The 18,688-nt window shown below is 51.0% G+C and overlaps 1 protein-coding gene across 2 annotated transcripts; it reads right to left on the bottom strand.

Moving 5' to 3' along the window:
- Positions 1-1,985: 1,985 nt before the first annotated feature.
- Positions 1,986-18,289, bottom strand: Itga10 (integrin subunit alpha 10). 2 transcript variants are annotated; one of them, XM_036189336.1, is made up of 30 exons: positions 18,181-18,289; positions 16,631-16,742; positions 16,329-16,438; positions 16,021-16,112; positions 15,696-15,810; positions 14,450-14,577; positions 13,961-14,109; positions 13,156-13,306; positions 12,226-12,391; positions 12,046-12,119; positions 11,653-11,797; positions 11,323-11,471; positions 10,950-11,093; positions 10,609-10,812; positions 10,074-10,204; positions 9,032-9,198; positions 8,794-8,936; positions 8,279-8,392; positions 7,986-8,071; positions 7,593-7,734; positions 7,341-7,433; positions 7,102-7,178; positions 6,848-6,937; positions 6,356-6,440; positions 6,081-6,194; positions 5,815-5,895; positions 5,572-5,685; positions 3,983-4,078; positions 3,251-3,364; positions 1,986-2,959 (listed from the first exon to the last, which is right to left on the bottom strand). In XM_036189336.1, the coding sequence occupies exons 1-30, from the start codon at positions 18,230-18,232 to the stop codon at positions 2,894-2,896; spliced, it is 3,504 nt and encodes a 1,167-aa protein (XP_036045229.1). In that variant the 5' UTR covers positions 18,233-18,289; the 3' UTR covers positions 1,986-2,893. The 2 variants fall into 2 exon arrangements, with proteins under 2 accessions (XP_036045229.1, XP_036045230.1); XM_036189337.1 differs by lacking the exons at positions 15,696-15,810; positions 16,021-16,112; positions 16,329-16,438; positions 18,181-18,289 and having other exon boundaries at positions 16,631-16,718.
- Positions 18,290-18,688: the final 399 nt, after the last annotated feature.

Here is an 18,688-nt window from a genome sequence, read left to right as displayed (position 1 = left end):
TGCGGACTGGGCTGCTGTTAGAGAAAGCCCTGCTCCAGAGCTGGGGGTGGATTGAAGGCAGGTAGGTCCTTGCTAGGAGGACACAAATGATACATTTGATATTAGCCAAGAGGCTAAGAAATGATGACACAAAGGACAAATAAAAGGTTTCTTTCAAAAATTGATTACATGTCTTGATTTCTGTGTACATGCATATGTGGGGTCTGTTGCCATGCACAGCTGGGGACAGCAGAGGACAATTCACAGGGGTTGCTCCTCCATCATATGTAACCTGGGATGATTGCATCCCAGGGATCGAGCTCAGGTGGTCAGGCATGGTGACCAGCTCCTTCACCTGCTGAGCTATCTGCCAGCCTCAAAGTGGTCTTTTAATTCTGTGAATAAAGAAGGGCTGGAGGGATGCTCAGCGTCAAGAGTACTTCCTGCTCTTCCGGATGACGGTAATATTAGTCAGGTTCCCTAGAGTCACAGAACTTATGGAATGAATCTCTCTCTCTCCACCACCCCACACCCCCCCCCCTCCTCCCCACCCTCCCCACCCCACCCCCTGCCTTTCAAGATTCATTCATGTATTTGGAGAGTCTGCTTCAAGGGCACCAGGCACAGGATGAGAGTTACTGGAGGGGGCCAGCAGCACAAAGAGGGATCAAATCCGGGTATACCTCCTACTTGGTCCTCGCAGCACACTGGAATGGTAGATTATTTCATAACAGAATATATTTTGTAATATGGCTACTATTTATTAAGCATTTACTACATGTTCACTTTTCCTGGACTCTCTCATCTAGTTCTCAGAACCTCTAGTTTAAACACGAGAAAGCTAACACAGAAGTTAAATCTGTCCCAGGTCATATGTGTTTGAAAAAGGATAGCCTGTACACCCAAATCTGTCTTCATTTCTAATCCTGTCCACAAAATCTCTTGTTATCTGAACCTCCGAGAAATTCTGACTTGTTCAAGAAGATATGGCAAAAATGAAAGACTCAAGCCTGGAGGTGCTACTGGCCTTTAATCCCAGCTCTGGGGGGGGGGGGGTGGGGGGGAGGGGACACAGAGGCAGGAGGATCTGTGTGAATTCAAGGCCAGCCAGGGCTACACAGAGAAACCCTGTCTCAAAAAAAAGGAAGGAAGGAAGGAAGGAAGGAAGGAAGGGAGGGAGGGAGGGAGGGAGGGAGGGAGAGAGAGAGAGAGAGAAAGAGAGAAAGAAAGAAAGAAAGAAAGAAAGAAAGAAAGAAAGAAAGAAAGAAAGAAAAAGACAGACAGACCCAGATTCGATCTGGCCTATGCATTTCCCAGACTTTATATGGTCCCAAAGTAGGTGAGAATTGCAGGATGCTGGAGCAGATCGCCTGTGGAAGAACCACAGAAACATTCATTCACAACACTTCCGTTTCTGAGCAGCCTATATCCTAGGAAACTCAAACAGAGCCAGAAGTCATTTGATACTGGAATTTATTTGTTCTGACCATCTGATCACCGTGGTAGAAACGACAGTGCCCAGGATGGAGGCTCTGCGGGAAAACCAGAGACACCAAAATAAACGGCCTGGGAAGACAGGTTCTGCAGCAGCTGCCCAGTCAGGTCTCCTCTCTTCTCCGTCTTAGAGGGTATCTATCAGAGCTGTTCCAAGTCTTAATTACAATTAAAAAAACGTTTCCCGGTGGCTATGAGAATTCCAGTCGCCCATGAACCAAAACATGGGACAAGAGGGAGGGAATTCAGAGTTAACTTGAGATTTCCAGTAAACATCAAGTGAGGGCTGGAAAAGCTCACTCCAACAGAGAAACCTATGACACACGACAGGAGCCCCGGAAACATCTTCCTGGGAGATAACTCTACAGAGACAGCTGAAGCAGGACAGGTAAGGGCTTACTCCCCGGAGATCTCACGCCAACTACTTGGGCTTTCTGATGCAGATGCCCCTTGTTCGGATCTCCTGTGTGTGTGTGTGTGTGTGTGTGTGTGTGTGTGTGTGTGTGTGTGTGTGTGTGTGTGGAGGGGTGCTGCTGTTTCCCAAAGCTGGTGTGGTGAAAGGGGTTCCCACTGCCTTCAAGCCGCTTTCTCTAAGCTGCCAACGCGCTCCCCTGCTATCCCAGTTTGAACCACCAGGGGGCCCCTGGTTCCAGAAAATTGAGCGCCGGGTCCTGGCTTTGCTCCTAAAGAAGGATGAAGGTTGGGACGCCCGGGCCCAGAGAGCCCAGGGCCAGCTGGGTTTCCCCAGCACCTGAGGGCGGGCGCCCCGCGAAGTCTCGGGTTTCAAGGGGGCTGGCAGTTGCCTGTCTGAACGCTTCTCTGTGCCTTGGAATTGTACAGAATGTCTCTTGTGGCTTTTCCTCCTCCCTCCTTTCCTGTTGACTCTCCCCATCCGGCTCTATGAATCACTGGACTCCACAGGGAAGCAGCAGATGTTGACTTTACTTCTTTTAAGTCAACGTCAGCTCTCCTGCGGCGTGGGGAGCAGGCAGGAAGGTGAGAATGTGTTTCGGGGTAGGTGGGTGGGCGATGGAGGAGAACCTTCTCTTTGGAATTGTGAGGAAGGACAAGGGGATTCTAAAAGGAATCGGGGGGGGGGGAAGAAATCTTTGGACCCCTGGTAATGGGGGAGATGGGGCCCCAAAACAAAGACCCAATGTTGGCGGTAGAACCCGTCAGGGCGAGGAGGAAAGCACAGGGTGGGGGCATTATGTGTTTGGGTGCCAGCCCTTCGTGTCTGAGGCAAAGCCTCATCTCTTGCCAGCAGCATACCCATGGCTCAAAAGTCAAGTCAGGCTGCAGGTCTGGAGACATTTTCCAGAAGCTTCTTTTCCCTCTGAGCCTCCAAGCCTCGCTTTTTGACATGAGTCTCTAGAAAAGGCTGCCAAAGAGGACTTTGGGAGTCGTCCGTCGGCTGCAGTCACTGCACCGACTTCTCATCCGTCTGCTCTTCCTTGGGGATTTTCTTACGGGCAAAGAAGCCAAGCTGGAGAGGGGAAGATTCAAGTCATTGCCAGATGCCCCGACTGAGGGCCTTGCTAATAGCCCTCTGCTTATCTGAGGTCTTTGCGTTTGTTCTGCTCCCAAAAATGGGATTCAAATTTATTTTCTTTGGCTTAGTTTGAATCAAGCAACATTTGTGGACTGGAGTGAAGGAAGTCCAAACATAACACCCCCGGCCTGTTTACCTGCCCAGCACACAGCCTGTTTTTCTCGACAGTAAGATGCTCCAAACTGTGGGCACAAGGCTCCCACCACCCACAAGAGCTGGGCTCACCTTCCAGAGGCAGAAGACGAGGAGAGCAAGCAGGAGCAGCCCTCCCAGGACACTGCCCACGAGGATCCACAGGGAGATGAGGGTGGTGCGGGTCTGAATCACCTCCAACAGGCTCTGCGTGTCAAGGAGAGTTTGTTTTGATTGGATTTGCCATGCTTTGCTTTTTGAGACGGGCTTCTGTGGGTTTGTTTGTTTGCTTGTTTTTGAGGCAGAGTTTCGTTATATGTCCCAGAATGCCCTTTCAACTCATGGCAAGCCTCCTCTCTGAGCCTGCCAGTGCTAGAATTACAGGCATGCATCACCACACCTGACTTGTGCTTTATTTGTGTCCTTTGACCCGGGTAGCCTCACTCGACATGATAAGGAAGCCAGCCCCCAAACAGAGAACAAAACAACAACAACAACAACCTACTTAAAAACACTGACGCCAGGCAGCGGAAGTGCCACCCCTGAATGGTGGACTGCTGCCTAATGGATATAGTTATGCTCTGAAAAACCCCATTGTGGGGCTGGAGAGATGGCTCAGTGGCTAAAAGCATTTGTTTTTGCAAAGGATCTGGGTTTGGTTCCTAGTACCCACAGGGTAGCTCAAAACCATCTCAGTTTGGGGGGCATCCCAAACTCCACTCACATGGTACACTCACAGGCAGACAAAACCCTGATACTCATAAGATGTTAAAAACTACATTGGAAAAGGAAAAAGGGCAGCCTTCACCCACCCCATCGCCCTACCTCACTCCAGGAGGAGGCCTCTGGCAGATGCAGGACGCTGCCATTCTCGGTTCCTAACTTGAAGGTGCTGACCACCGTCAGCGACTTGAACTTGGCCTGTGAGACAAGCAGGTGGGAAAACATGGAAACTGAGCCATCATCTGGTGGTGTGGACGCCAAGAACAAAGCTGAAGCTCAGCGGCACACTACCAGGGCTCTGAAGGCCAGGGGTGTTAGAAATGATGGGGAAAGAGTGGAGAACTGCAGACAGAAGCCTGCTCTGAAAATACTGTCCACGGGGCATCCAACTCCCCTTTCCTGTCAGGGACACCGGTGGGGCTGAGACTAGGGACATGTTTCCTGCCAACTCCCACTAACCCTGATGCCAGGATCTAAGTGCGGGTCAAGTGTCCTTAAGCCTTCATGTGTCCAATCTTGGTGTCTGCTGCAAGATGTTAGGAGGGGACACTTTATCCAGCTGTTGTGTTTAGCAGTGAGCCTTTGGGAAGTGCTCAGGATGAAAGTCACTCAGGGGAACCTCGGGACTGAATCCTGATGGCTTTGAAAGAAGGCTTGGGTACGATTGGATATACCCAAGTACAAGTGCCCACCGTAGACCCAAAAGTGCTAAATGGCCATTTACAATTAAGATGCCAGTTCCCTGCTCACACTGACTTCTGAGTGCCCTCCATCATAGTAAATTCAATTTCATCTCCCCGGCTCCAGAGACTTTCATAATCCACATCCCTCTCACCTGTGCAATTTTACTTCCCACTGCCTCATAAAATCCTGTGAATGATATCAATTACTGTATTCACTGGCTTAACAAAAAAAAGTATTAAAACCTGCAATGAGTTAAACATGATACATGATAGGTCTTAACCTCCCCACTGTTGACTTACCACGGAATCATTCCTACAACATGCACTTGATGGAGTATGAGCATGTGTGTGCACATGTGTGTACTCATGTGTGCGCTCATGTGTGTATGTGTGTACATGCACTCACAAGAGTGGCTGGCTGGCGTGGGGCTTGCTATATAGACCGGGCTAGCCGGGAACTTTGAACTCACAGATCTATCTGCCTCTGCCTCTTGAGTGCTGAGATTAAGGATATACATCACCACCCCTGGCCTGGATGAATTATTGATTCAATGTGAGCATTCTATTAACTGATTCATATGATAGAACTAAGGGATGCTAAGTAGAAGGAAATACAAGGGTGGTTGCTATGTTCTGTTGAGGGCTTGCCGTATGTCCATTACCTCCTTGTAACAATTCCACAAGCTAGGTACCATTCTCATTTAAGGATCAGGCAAAAGCCGGGCATGGTGGCGCACGCCTTTAATCCCAGAGCTTGGGAAGCAGAGGCAAGTGGATCTCTGTGAGTTCGAGGCCAGCCTGGTCTGCAGAGTGAGTTCCAGGACAGCCAGGGCTACACAGAGAAACCCTGTCTCCAACAAACCAAAAAGATCAGGAAGAAAGTCCAGAGAGATGAAATCACTTGCTCATGGTCAGAGGGAGGCTGAACTTCAACTGGCATCTATCGACCTCCTAATCTTGTGTTAACATTTCTGATAGAAGCGGAGAGGAAGAAAAGAGCAGATTTACCCTCCGGAAGAACTCATTGTGAACCAGGCTCAGCAGTCCAACAGAGATCTCAGTCCCCTTTGCCAGGTGTCCAAGGTGGCACCTCACGACCTGACACCGGGTGTTACTCTCGTTCTGTCAGAAGAGAGACAGATCAGGACCCTGGAGTAGGGAGCTCCCCTAATCTCCACTTCCCACCCACCTTTCACCAGACACCAATCTCTGCTTGCATTCCTGTCCCAGCCACCTCCCGGGGACTCCTACCAGTCTGTTTGTGTGCTGAAGTTCCTCTGGGTGCACAGGGGACCCCGGGGGCTCAGTCAGGTTCTGCACTGTGCAGCTTGCCTAAAGGAAGATCCAACTTGAAAGAGCCTCTCAGACCAGCCACTCCTATAGCCCTTCGATGCATAACCCATTTCCTTCCTCCCAAGCCACCTGGGAAAGAATGGTCGGTCCCAGGAGGCGGCACTCCGGGGGCAGTGGGCCAGCAGACACCAGTTCAAGACTGCAATGCTCTAGTCCAGACTCACATTGTTACTGATGATCTGAGACAGTGACAGGAAGTAATCGCCCCCACGGGTTACCGCTGGAAGGAGGGCTGAGATGATGAGGCCACTGACCACGTGACAGCCAAGGTTCTGAACCTGGAGAAGAATTTAATTTGGGAGGGGGCGAGAGACAGAGGAGCTGCTCCATCTGTTCCCCTTCAGACATGATTCTTCTCAGCCTTCCCACACACAGCTATTGCCCCTCCCCAATCCCACCCCTAGCATGCCAAGACCGCTCCCCACCACCAGCTTCTCACCCTAAGAGTGGTTTTGAATTCAGGGCCAGGACCCACTGGGAGAGTCCTGTAAGGGTGAACCTCATATCGATGCAGTGTGGACTCACTGTGGAGACACCAAGCCAGGAGGTGTAAAGTCATGGCCGTGACAATGACACAGGGCACATGATCGGCATACAGACATGGATTCCGGGAAGGTAGGGTCAGCACGTGGGTAATGAGATAGGAATGTGGGACAAAGAAGGAAATTGAATATAACGCGAACTTGATTTAAAAAACAATGTGTGGCCATACCCCATACTTCTTCACCCCAGTGCCAATGCTCAGGACCTGACAAGGCCAGGAAAGTAAGGTGCTTAAGAGCAAAAGTTAACTGTGAGTGGGCGAGGACCAAGAAGAGACTGAGCAGCCCAAGGACCGGTGCTCCTGGGAACACTGAAGCTTAAGGAAGGCCAGGGAGGAACCAAAGGATGTGAGTCAGGGTCAGAACAGGCCCCCGGAGCCCAGCCATACCTAGAGAACAGGAGCTGAGGCTCGTACCGGACATAGGCAGAGGTCTGAACTGTGTTATCTTGAAGGGTCTCGTTCTTCTCCAGGCTACTGCTGTAGGGTCAAGGAAGGGAGTGTCACATCCCGGTCCCTCCTCAGGGACCCTCTCTGCTACTAGAGGAATCAGGGCTGTTTCTTCCAGCTATCCACTTCTCCGACTTTCAGTCAAGACCCCCGAGAGGGGTTGGAGAGGGCTGGAGGAAGCTCCTTTTGCTCACCTACTGGCAGTCAGCCTCACCAAGACCTGGCTCAGGAGCAAGGTGCAGCTAAATTCAAACTCTAGCAGAAAGACCACCTGGGGGTAAGGGACGTGGGTGGAATAATGAGAAATTCTTCCTTGTGGGAAAACCACAGAGGAACAAGAGCCCTGTCTACCTCCTCCCCGGAACTTCCATGACCCGTGGATCCCAGACCCCCCCATTTCCGACACCTTTCCTCATCGTGGGCCCAAACTCACCTTGGCCCCGGCCTGTAAGACTGGGTGGCCCACGATGCACACCCGGGCGTGGGGAGAAGGGACCGAGCATTCCACCTTCACTGATTTGGCCCTCTGAAGGCAAAGGAATGGAGGCGGAAGTCAGAGCTGGGGCTGCCCTTCCACTCACTAAGATGCTGAACGCGGAGCCTTCCTTCAGAGCACCCCATGGCCAAAGCTGATCATCTCCTCCTCCTCCTCCTCCTTCACTTCAGACCCTTCCCCCAAGGGTACCTGAGGAGTAAGACTGGCCAGGTGGAGGTTTCTCGAGAACCTGAGACTCAGGCTAGTGTTGTAGGCATTTTCCTTCTTGTTCTCCAGGGTCGCTGACACCAGCAGTTTCTGTCGGCTGCCGTGAACCACAAATGGAGACTTCCTAAGAACGAGAAAAAAGGAAAGACTGAGAGGTAAAAGAAATCTGAAGTCTCACTTCCAACATGGTGGCACATGCCTTTAATCCCAGCCCTGGGGAGGCAGAAGCAGGCAAATCTCCGTGAGGTCAAGGCTAGCCTGGTCTATATAGCAAGCTCCAGGCAAGCCAGGGCTACGTAGGGAGAACCTGTCTCAAAAACAACTCTCTAGCCCCCTTGAGTCCCTTCTGGCTTGCTTAGCTTGTCTCTATCTAACCTGGAGCCTCTGATGTTCATATCAGCTTGAAGCACCAGATCTGTGATGCATTCATTGTCAGGGCCACAGTCTTTTGAGAAGGGGACCTAGAAGAGAGGTGAGGGTCGGAGGGCTGGGAGGAAGGCAGGGAGAAAGGACTGGAATTGGGGGAAAATGAAGAGAAGAGAGGCTGTATTTTGATCACCAGAGCCTGGATCAGATTTCACCATTTGTGTGTGGCCTCCCCTTTCTTTTAAGTTCACTGGGAGAGCAGCCCTGGGACCCCAGACTGCGCAGGGCACGGCACTGCTAACCAGTTTTTGGATAGAGGTGGACGATCCCTCATCCAGCACAGGCCCTGATTTGGTGGTGTTGTCCAAGGCAAAAGTCACAGTCAAGGCCACTGGCCGGAGGTAATCCGATGTATCCTGAGGAAAAGCAGAATGAAGGACAGATCGTGGGGAACCAGGATCAGAGCAGAAGCCAGGCCTCTGCAGAAGAGGCCAAGTGTGACCATCCAGGGAGCCCTTTCTATGTCATGGGCTCCGTGTCCCACGGTTGTCACAATACGATGGACTGTCACTCAAACACAACCCTTTGATACGGTTATCCCTGTGTATCATCCCTTTCAGTCAAGGATCCTGAGATGCGGCAGCAAAGTGACTGGGCAGAGTTCACAGTGACAAATTAGAGAGCCAGGGTTCCAGTCTATCATCCTGACCCCTGATCTGAATTGTCTCAGCCTCTCTGCTTCAATTTTGTGGCTGATCTGGTTGAAACGCCCCGGGACCCAGGCTTCAGTGCAAAGCAGTGCCTACCCCATTCTCACCAGCACATGGAAGTGCAGCCGTTCACAGGTAACGTTCCCTACACTGAGCTGGAGCTGTCTCGGGGACAGCCGCTGGCCAGAGCCGTCAAATGCTGCACGAGCCCCAGCTGTCCACTCATCCAGGGATGCTGAGAAGCGTATGTCTGAACGGGAGAGGCAGCATGAGAATAGAGACAGGTACCCACACCAGGGTGGGCCAGGACTTCAGAGTTGTCTTGGATACCCTGCAGTCACTCACAGAACCTGCGGTCCCAACGCCCGGGAGTGTGAGAGGTGACTTGGAAGCACAGGGCTGCCGTCAGACAGGCCGCTTCCTGGCCTCTTCGCCTACAGTCCTTCTGAACCACGCTGATGTGCGGTGGCATCACATCCAGGCTTGGAAGCAGGTGTATGATGGGCTGGGAGCTGGGAACAGGGTGGGAAAGAAATTCTAGAAGGAGCAGGTAAGTCCTGCCCTCCACCCCCAAAAGTACAACCCTAGGCTGAGGATGGAGCTCAGTGGTAGAGCTCTTCAGGATCTGAGCTTGCACTTCAGAACCAGAAGAAAAGGGAAAGGTAAGAATTGCAACCTTAGCTGGGCGGTGGTGGTGCATGCCTGCAATCCCAGCACTCAGGAGGCAGAGGCAGGTGGATCTCTGTGAGTTCGAGGCCAGCCTGGTCTACAAAGTGAGTTCCAGGACAGGCTCCAAAGCTACAGAGAAACCATGTCTTGAAAAACAAAAACAAAAACAAAAACAAACAAACAAACAAAAAAAGAATTGCAACCTTAGAACTTGCTTCCCCATGATTAAGAAGGAAAAAAAAAATTAAGGTCTGAATAGTTCACCCTTCCCAGAAGCCTATGACAGAAGTCACATAACAATACATTCAATTTGATAAGCACTAATGTCAGAGCTGGAGAGATAGACCAGTGGTTAAAAGCGCTGGTTGCTCTTCCAGAGGACTCAGGTTTGATTCTTAGCACCCACAAAGCAGCTTAAGGCCAGCTGTAAAACTCCAGTTCCAGGAGATCTGATGCCCCCTTCTGGTTGCCACAGGTACTGCACACATCACATACAGGTGCACATACATAAATAAGCACTGTTAGAAACCTTTATGTGGACTATCTCATTTGATATCTGCAACAAACCAGTAAGACAGTGACAGTTACTTTTATTCTATGAACTAGGAACTTAGGCATCAGATTAGTTAACAAAGAAACCCAAATCTAAATCTGTGACTTTTGTTCTTATACGCTGTGCCATCCTGTGCACCACTACCCAAGCTGACACCCCCCTCACCTGAGCAGGATGGCTGCCCCATGGGCACCCACAGCAATGTCCACGAGATCATCTCCATCCAGATCTAACCGGCCATCCACGCTTCGGCCAAAGTATCGGAGGGCCTGTGGCATGGATCTAGCAGCGATCCGCTGGGAGGAGAGGGGGGAGACTGAGGAAGGGCTCCATTTGTTTTTCTGTCCTCCTGTGAGGCTCTTTCTAACATTCCCGTCCATCAAGAGAATAAGAAAAATTCGCCTATCTCAGGACTGACTCCCTCACCTTACTTCTCAACCTATGAATACAGGCACCAGCTTGGATCAACTCTTAAGCCAAGTGGATAATAAATAAGCAGAGAAAATGACTCCCTTCCATTCCTACCACTGAGTCCCATTTTCAATTGTTGGTTTTTATTTTGATTTTGAGACATCTCACCATGTAGTCCTGCCTAGCCCGGAACTCACTTACATGGGCCAGGTTGGCCTTGAACTCACAGAGATTCACCTTCTGGGGTGAAAGGCATGTGCCACCACACTTTTATCCCAGCACTGCTAACCTGGGTAGGATGGGGCCTGATGCCATTCTGGGTTCCATGATACAGGTAGAGTGCTCCCTGGTGCCCATCCTCCAGGGGTGCCCCCACAGCCACATCCGCGAAACCATCTTGGTTCAGATCAGGAAGAGCAGCCATGGCAAAGCCAAATCGAGAATCCTGGGAGCGTTCTGGCTGAAGAGTTCCTTGGAGCATCAGCAAAATTTGCTTGTGGTGGTGAGGAGACAGAAGAAATCGCTTATCCAGTGACCCTCACCTCTCAGCCAGCCCTCAGATAGATGTGTCTCTCTCCCCTTCTTCCACCATCACCCCACACACATCCTAGGGGGTCCCACCGATCTCACCTGGCCCACCACATACACGTAAACACGTCCGGTCTCTTTGTTCTGGGGACCCAGGAACATGGGGGCCGCCACAAGTAAGACATCCGTTATGCCGTCACCGTCTGTATCCAACGGGCACAGCTCACTGCCAAAGTACGAGCCAATCTGGGCCAGGTGGGTGGTGAGGAGCCCAGGGAGAAGGAAAGGCGATTGTGGACAGCTGGACTGAGCAGGAAGCACTCACCACTCTGTCAATCTGGTCCTCACACCCCTGACAGACCGTCTACCAGAATTCAGCCTGGACTTCCCAGCCTTGCCCTTTCCCTTGCCACTTTTCTCCTTCAGCCTGGACGTCCTGGGGACCCAAGGGTCCTACCCTCCCTTGATGTCATACCTGATCCCCCTGGAGGCTCTGGGTGACCCTCAGAGCCCCATCTTTCTTTAGATGGAAGGCTATGACCTTTCCTCGATGTCTAAACCTCGGTGCCCCCGAGAGAAAGAGGCGGCGTCCACCCGGCAGATTTATGGAGGAAACAGAGTAACCTAGAAGTGGGGAGGGATCAGATGTAAAAGGAAGAGATGAGGTAGGAGTGGAGGGCGTGCTAAGGGCATCAGGTGAGTTCTCAAGAGAGATCAGTGAAAAACTGCCTGAGTTAAGAGCAGTGCCTCCTACCCCCTACTGGCTCCCCTCACCCTCCCAGCGCCCTGCAACTCTGTTACTCACCCAGGTAGGCTGCATGGTTCTGCAATGCAGGGGGAAACTCATCTTCCAGGGCCGTTCGTGGGGGGAAAAGGTGGCGACCTTCTTCAAGCCATAGTACTGAGCCCCCCCAGTCATAGGCCCCCACCATCCCAAAGAGAATCCCATCCTGAGGGGCACAACCAGATGAGGACACTGAGAAGACAGTGGGGAATAGGAGAACAACAACTCCCCGGGATAAGATGCTCATGTAAGGGTACACTGGGGTCGGAAAAGCGTGCAAGGTCAGGATGCAGTCTGGTTAAAGGAGAAATCTGGACAGGGCTTAAATGTTGAAGTTATCTGAGTCAGAGGCTGGAGGGGATTATGATGAGATCAAGGGCTGGGGATGTTGCAGAGGGTCAAGGTCTGTCCAACCTGTAACCGGTGGGTGGAGAAGCCAATCTCAGACATTTCTAGCCCAAAGGAGCTTTCATTTTCTCCACGGGACCCTTGGGCACAAGAAAATTGCAAAGCGCTATCAGGGGAGCTCGCTCTACTGAACTCACTCTAGAATGCCCCCAACCTGGTCTTCCATTTCGCCAGGATAATCATTACCTTCAAGGCCAAAAATCCGGTCTCCCAGTGCATCCACAATGTCCGTCAGTGCGGCCTCGTCTGTGACATTGAAGAAGAATCGCTCATCTGGGTCACTAGCGATGTCTCTGATTTCCCGAAGAAAAGAGCTAGGGTCTCTCTGTCGCCGGAGATAGTGACCAAGGACCTGAGTTCAAGACAGGGGTCTATTAGCTGTGTGAAGTAAGTTGTCAGAACCAATAGAGAACATAGCCAGTTAAAGAAAGAGGAAGGACATAACAATTGAAGTCCAGGGAGTTGCTAATACTATTTCCTCTATGTTTTCACATCCTGAAAACCTTTCTCCACCTCTCTTTTTAGATCCAGAGTCTATTCTTTTTTTGTTTTTTGTTTTTCTTCGAGACAGGGTTTATCTGTAGCTTTGGAGCCTGTCCTGGACTAGCTCTGTAGACTAGGCTGGCCTCGAACTCACAGAGATCCACCTGCCTCTGCCTCCCGAGTCCTGGGATTAGAGGCGTGCACCACCAACACCCGGCCAGAGTCTATTCTTGATGTGGGAAAATAACTCAGTGAGCAGAGTGCTCGCCACGCAAGCCTGACAACCTGAGTTCAGATCCCCAGACCCACATAAAATACTGGACAATAGCACAAGCTCATCTGCAATCCCAGCAGGCTCCTACCAGGAGACTTGCCCAAAGACTGTGGGCCAGCTAGCCTGGCCTATTGCATACAGCTGAACAAGAGACCCAGTCTCAAACAAGGTGGAAGGTGAGGACCACTATCTGAGGTTGTTCTCTGACCTGCATATAGATATAGATATAGATATATAGAATGGATATATGTATGTATGTATATATACATATATATAATGGTATATGCACACACACACATCATACAAACACACGCAATACAACACAGATCAAAAGCAAAAGCATCAGGGTCAAGTCTCACCGCAATCCCATAACGTGTCACCCTCCCAGCCTCACAGGCCTTTAGTGCTGCTGGAAGATCCTCTCCATCATGGGATTCTCCATCAGTGACAACCACCAGCAGCCTTGCAGCCTCGGGTCTGCCCCCCCGGGACTCACTGAACCCTTCTGTGCTAAGAAGAAAAAAGAATGGGATACGTCATGTGTATGAGTGCGCATGTGAGTGTACACACACACACACATATTTAACACTGTCAGCAGTTCACTGAGGACAGATGTTGTATCTTCTAGGCCATTCCCCAACAGTATTTAACATGTAAACTGGCACAAAGTCACGGTTTGAATGCTTGGGTGCCACGGAACACATAGAATAACCTATCATCAGTGTAAATAAGTACAGGCTTGAGTCATTCACAGATTCATTCAGCAGATGTTGTGTTTGGGTTGACAAGATCAAGGGCATGGAGAATAGACACCAGTCGTGGGGCCAGGCTGGGCCCAGGCAGTCTTCCCAGAGGTTGGTTAGTTTAGGGTCCTGTTTGGAAAGAAAGCCAGGACATGAACGGTTGAAAAGCTAAGGATCCTAACTGACACAGAAGAGATGGGGCTCTGGTCACAAGAACAGACAAGGAGAGAGACACACAGAGACACTGTAAAACACAGTAAGAGAGAGTCCAGTGACAGCAGCCAATGGCTCGCCTTCCTCCATGAACTTCCGGCACACAAAGATAAGCATACAGAGCATCATGTGATGGCCACGTTACACCCCAGCCCCTCTCCTCGCCCTGCCACCTTCATCCTCCCACACCCCCTTCCCTATGCCTCACCACGCCACCATTATTGCTTGGGCAGTTCTTGTTTCTCGTCCTTCCCGCCGACTGAGGTTCCTGGCTGCTCTCACAACTTCTTCCTTGGTTCGGAAATCTCCCAGGGACCACTCGTGCACAGGGCTCTCCCCATACTGTACCAGCCCTACCTGAAAATAATAAGCCATGTTCCCAAATGGGACATCTGCAGAGGATGAAGGAGAAGAAAGGATGGAGAGGAAATGAATACCCCTCAGGCGTGTCCAGCCTGTAGCCCATGGGCCCCAAGCAACCGTGTACAGCAAAGGACAGCTATCCTAAACTTACTTCAAACATTATGAGATTTTTTTGTGACTTTTTGGTAACTTAATTGCATATTTCTTAATCACAAGTTCTGCAGATGACAACGTCCTGGTGCTATTCGAGATGTTGGGCATGCCTGATTACACTAAAGGGATCACAACCATTTCTCTCTTTCCCTCCAAGCCCATCCATGAATCCATCTCTTACCTGTATCTGCTCCGGATCAATAAACAGTCTCCCGACCAGCCTCCGAAGGAAAGTCTGAACTTCAGACCAGGGATAGATACTATTGGAGCCATCCAGAACAATGACAACGTCCATGTATGTAGGACAGCCTAGAAAGGGCACATAGTGATGGGAAACAGACATGGAAGGAGGATGGGGTGGAGCCAGCAATGGAAAACGTCACAGGAGGGTGCTCAGTGTAAGCTAGGACTTCCTTCTTACATGCAAGGAAAGGACCACGCCAGGAAATGAACAAAAGAAGAGAAGGACAAGTGTGAAGAATGAAATATGCCCTAGGTAGAAACCTACACCAGTGTGTGTATGGCAGACTGAGGAGGCATCACTTCTGTCTGTGTGTGTCTGTGTGGGAACTGAACTAAGGGCTACTCATGCTCTACAATGTGCCCTGAGGGGTAGGCCCAGCTCCGAGGGTCGTTTCTTTTCTTTTCTTTTTTTTTTAACTTTTTTTTTTTTTTTTAAAGATTTATTTATTTATTTTATATACAGTATTCTGCCTGTATATATCCCTTCAGGCCAGAAGAGGGCACCAGATCTCATTACAGATGGTTGTGAGCCACCATGTGGTTGCTGGGATTTGAACTCAGGGCCTCTGGAAGAGCAGCTAGTATTCTTAACTTCTGAGCCATTTCTCCAGCCCCCTGAGGGTGGCTTCTGATAGTGGTAAACCAAAGAGGCAGCAGAGGCCAGGCATGACAGTACATGTCTATTATCCCGGTTCTTGAGAGGCCGAGGCAGGCAAATCTCACGTTCAAGAGCATCCTGAACTACATGATAAAACCATCTCCAAAAAGGTGGCAAATATGAAGGTATATGAGAGGACTGGGGGAGACCTCAGTAGCTGAGTGCTCACTTGGCATGCATGAGACCCACAAAAATGAGACATTGAAGATTCTGAGAAAATGCACTGGGGTAGAGAACATTGTAAACAAAGGGAAATACAGGTCCAAAATAAACAGTGCACAGAGGAATAACCGCGTAGACGTGCTGAGGATAAGCCGTGGTTTTCAAATTGGTTAAGCCCGATCTTGGTGTCTTGACGCTCCGGTAAGGAGTCTGAATTCTAACATTAGCAAACAGCGGGCTGCTGCATGCACTATTGGGAATGCTGAGGACAGCCACGCAGACCCTCCGCCAAGTCTTTTGTCCTGTCTCCCCCACCCAGCCCCCGGTCTGAGAACTGAGTTCTCAGGCCCCTGCACTGGCTCACGTTGGGCAGTGGGTGCCAGGCTTCCCTGGGGCCGGAATGAAGCATCCACACGGGCACAAATTCCAGAACTGAAGACAGAGCTGCCACAGGCGCGAGACCAGAGCGGGGCACAGGCCTGGGTGGGTAGGGAAATAGTTACTCCCAGACCTGAGAGAGGCCCCTCAGAACATGCATCCAGTTCAAAGAGACGTTGAGATTACTCCATGGGGTACCCTGTCTTGCTCTCTAGGGATTTGGAATTCCTCGACTCTTCTATATGGACTAATTTCCCTTACCATAATGCTCTTTTCCCCCGCCGCGAACCTTCTGAGTCCCTTGAGCTCACCATGAATCCCCCATCACCGTCTGTCTCCAGCAGAGACATGCCTAGGTGCATGTTCACAGCAGGCTGAGAGGAATTTCCCAGTTGGTAGTCACCTAGTTGGAGGAGGGGTAGAAGGGAATGATGTCATGGGGTCAAAGACCGGGTGCTGCAGTTGCGTGTAGTTTGGGAAGAGCATGAAGGCGTCAGTATCGTGTTGAAGGCCAGGTCTGGATAGGTTATGGGGGCAGCAAAGAAGCTGATGTACAAGGACTCAGTTACTGGGTGTCAAAATCAGGGATTAGCAGGGGAAGAGTCAGGCATCTTCTTACCCAGGTGGCCCTTGGCACATGGGGCATTGTGGGATCCCCCTATAGAGCAGCGATAAACATCCCCCCGGCGGTCACCTGAAGGCCCATCCCAAGGGGCGCCCACCAGCATCCTGGGAGGGAAATAGGGACATAAGCATCAGGTGAACATGACCCTTAATATAGGAGAGAGGGAAGGAGCATGGAGGTGAGAAGTTGAGAGCCCTGGGCACTTTCAGGGATCAGCTTAGAGACCCACTTATCTCTGCCTCCCTTCTCACTAGAGCCACCACGGTCCCAACCCCACGGTCCTGTGGTCTCCTCACCAGCGCTGTCCACCCCCAACATGCTGTAAGACGCTGTATCCAAATTCGGCCTCCGGTGGCCCTGTGAATAGGCGTGGGTGATGCTCATCCAGATTAAAGGGGGAGCAGAGACCTGGGAGGCCAGGATCATAATTAGCATCAACTGGCCGGTCAGTTGAAGAAGGGCTGGAGAAGCCAAGTAATGCTCAAGACAAGAGGGCGCATTTCCATCTCAGTGTGTCTGCCTGGTCAATGTCATGTGCTCAGAGCCCCAGCTGGGATGATGGGACGGTTCTCTTCCTGCGTGGGGGTCCCAGGGCCCTCTGCCATGCCGGAGCACAGCTGCATTTCCATTCTCACTCCTGAAATCTCCTTCACAGACACGTCTGGAAAGGTCAAGTTCCTCTTTCCACATCATTCCTCCTACACACCCTCCTAAGCCATGAGACTCAAAAGGAGCTCGCCCTTCTGCAGCCACAGAATAACCACCCTTTCAAATTCTTCCCAAACCCGGGGCCATGTGGAGGAGAGGCGGGTGAGGAGCCCCGTGTCTGGGTGTCTCCTCTCCATTCCTGCTTGACATTGTCACGCTTTCTCCAAGGTCTAGGACGTTGGTTGCTTCCAGCCAGTGCTAATTAACTGGGTGGAGCCACCGGCCGGCCCACACACAGAGTTTGCCATCTATCCTTGTTAGGGGTCCTACCACCCCAAAAAACTCCCCCATAATCTGCGGCTTATCTCCTCCACCTCCCAACTACCCCTTGCCCACGCCCACAGTTTCCTCCAACTTTAGCCCATTCTCAGGGTCCCCCACGGTGTCCTGCTGAGTCCTTTCTTCTGACCCCGATTCCCATAAAATCAGAGCTCGTATTTTAGGAAACGAAGATTACAGGGTACCAGCAGGGAAATCTTCCAAGCCTCTTGTCCTCCCGTCCTCTCTTCTCCACTGTCTCCCGCCTTCTGTTCAAGCCACACTCTCTGGCCCACTCCCCCGTCCAGTATCTGTAACTCAACTCGAACTGTGCTCGCTTTCAGAAAGGTATTTTGCATGTGAGCCTTTCTGCATCCAGGAAATTGGCAGGGTTATAAGGCCAGGAATTCGTTAGATGAACCCAGAGTTCTGACCACATAGTAAGGCAGTTATGCCAGGGAGTACCAGTGGTAGGGAGAAGCCCGGGGTGGGGTGGGGTGGGGTGGGGGTGTAATAGTAGGGATCAGACTAGCTGCATGGAAGAGGAAACTTGTTTCTATTCTGTAGAGGAGACATGTTTCTATTCTGTATCCTCCTTTCTGTGGAGTTTAGAGCAAAGGTTTTAGATAACGAGGTGCAAATCTTACTCAAGCCCTAGGTAACTTCAACCGCTGCCATTTGGGAATCTAAAAGTATGAGCACACACGAGTATGAGCACACACGAGTATGAGCACACACGAGTATGAGCACACACGTGAAATACAAGTATCAGTATTAACCTCTGACCCGAACTCCCAAATAATTTTAACCATAATGGTCCCAATTCTAAACAATCCGCATCGCATCCGTTCCCACCAGAAACCAAGTTCTTCTCCCTCACCTGTCAGCAACGCCAGGGGCACGAACAGGTGAGGAACAGAGAGGCGCGCCATGCCCGCTCGTCCGGTCTTGTCCAAGAAGCCCTCTGCGCCTCTGTCCCTCTCCTTCGCTGTTTTCTTTACTTTCCCTCCAATCCTGCCCCCTCCCACTGGCAGCTAAAAATAAAGTTGGACGGAATGGGAGGGGTGGCGGGAGGGGAACCATGGGGAGCCCTAGACCGAGAGGACAGAGGGATCTCAGTCCAGGCCTCTGCCTTGGTGCTGCCCCCTGGAGGCCGCAGGTGAGATTCAGCGAGAAGAGCTTTGGACCCTTTGTGAGGCTGCTTTCCCAATGTATTTGGTGTACGGGATTTCCTCCCGTTTGGAACGGAAAGTAAAAGTTAGGGACGAATTGTTTTTGTCGTACTAATCTCAACCTGAGATATGCAAACTAAAAGCTGACCGCAGTCTTCTCCTGCCTGCTGTGTGAAGGGCAGCCCCACTGTGTGAACTTGCCAGTTCACTGAGCTC

Source organism: Onychomys torridus, chromosome 6 (assembly GCF_903995425.1).
Source record: "Onychomys torridus chromosome 6, mOncTor1.1, whole genome shotgun sequence".
In the NCBI taxonomy this organism is placed as follows: Eukaryota; Metazoa; Chordata; class Mammalia; order Rodentia; family Cricetidae; genus Onychomys; species Onychomys torridus.
This window is presented reverse-complemented; position numbering and strand designations above follow the sequence as displayed.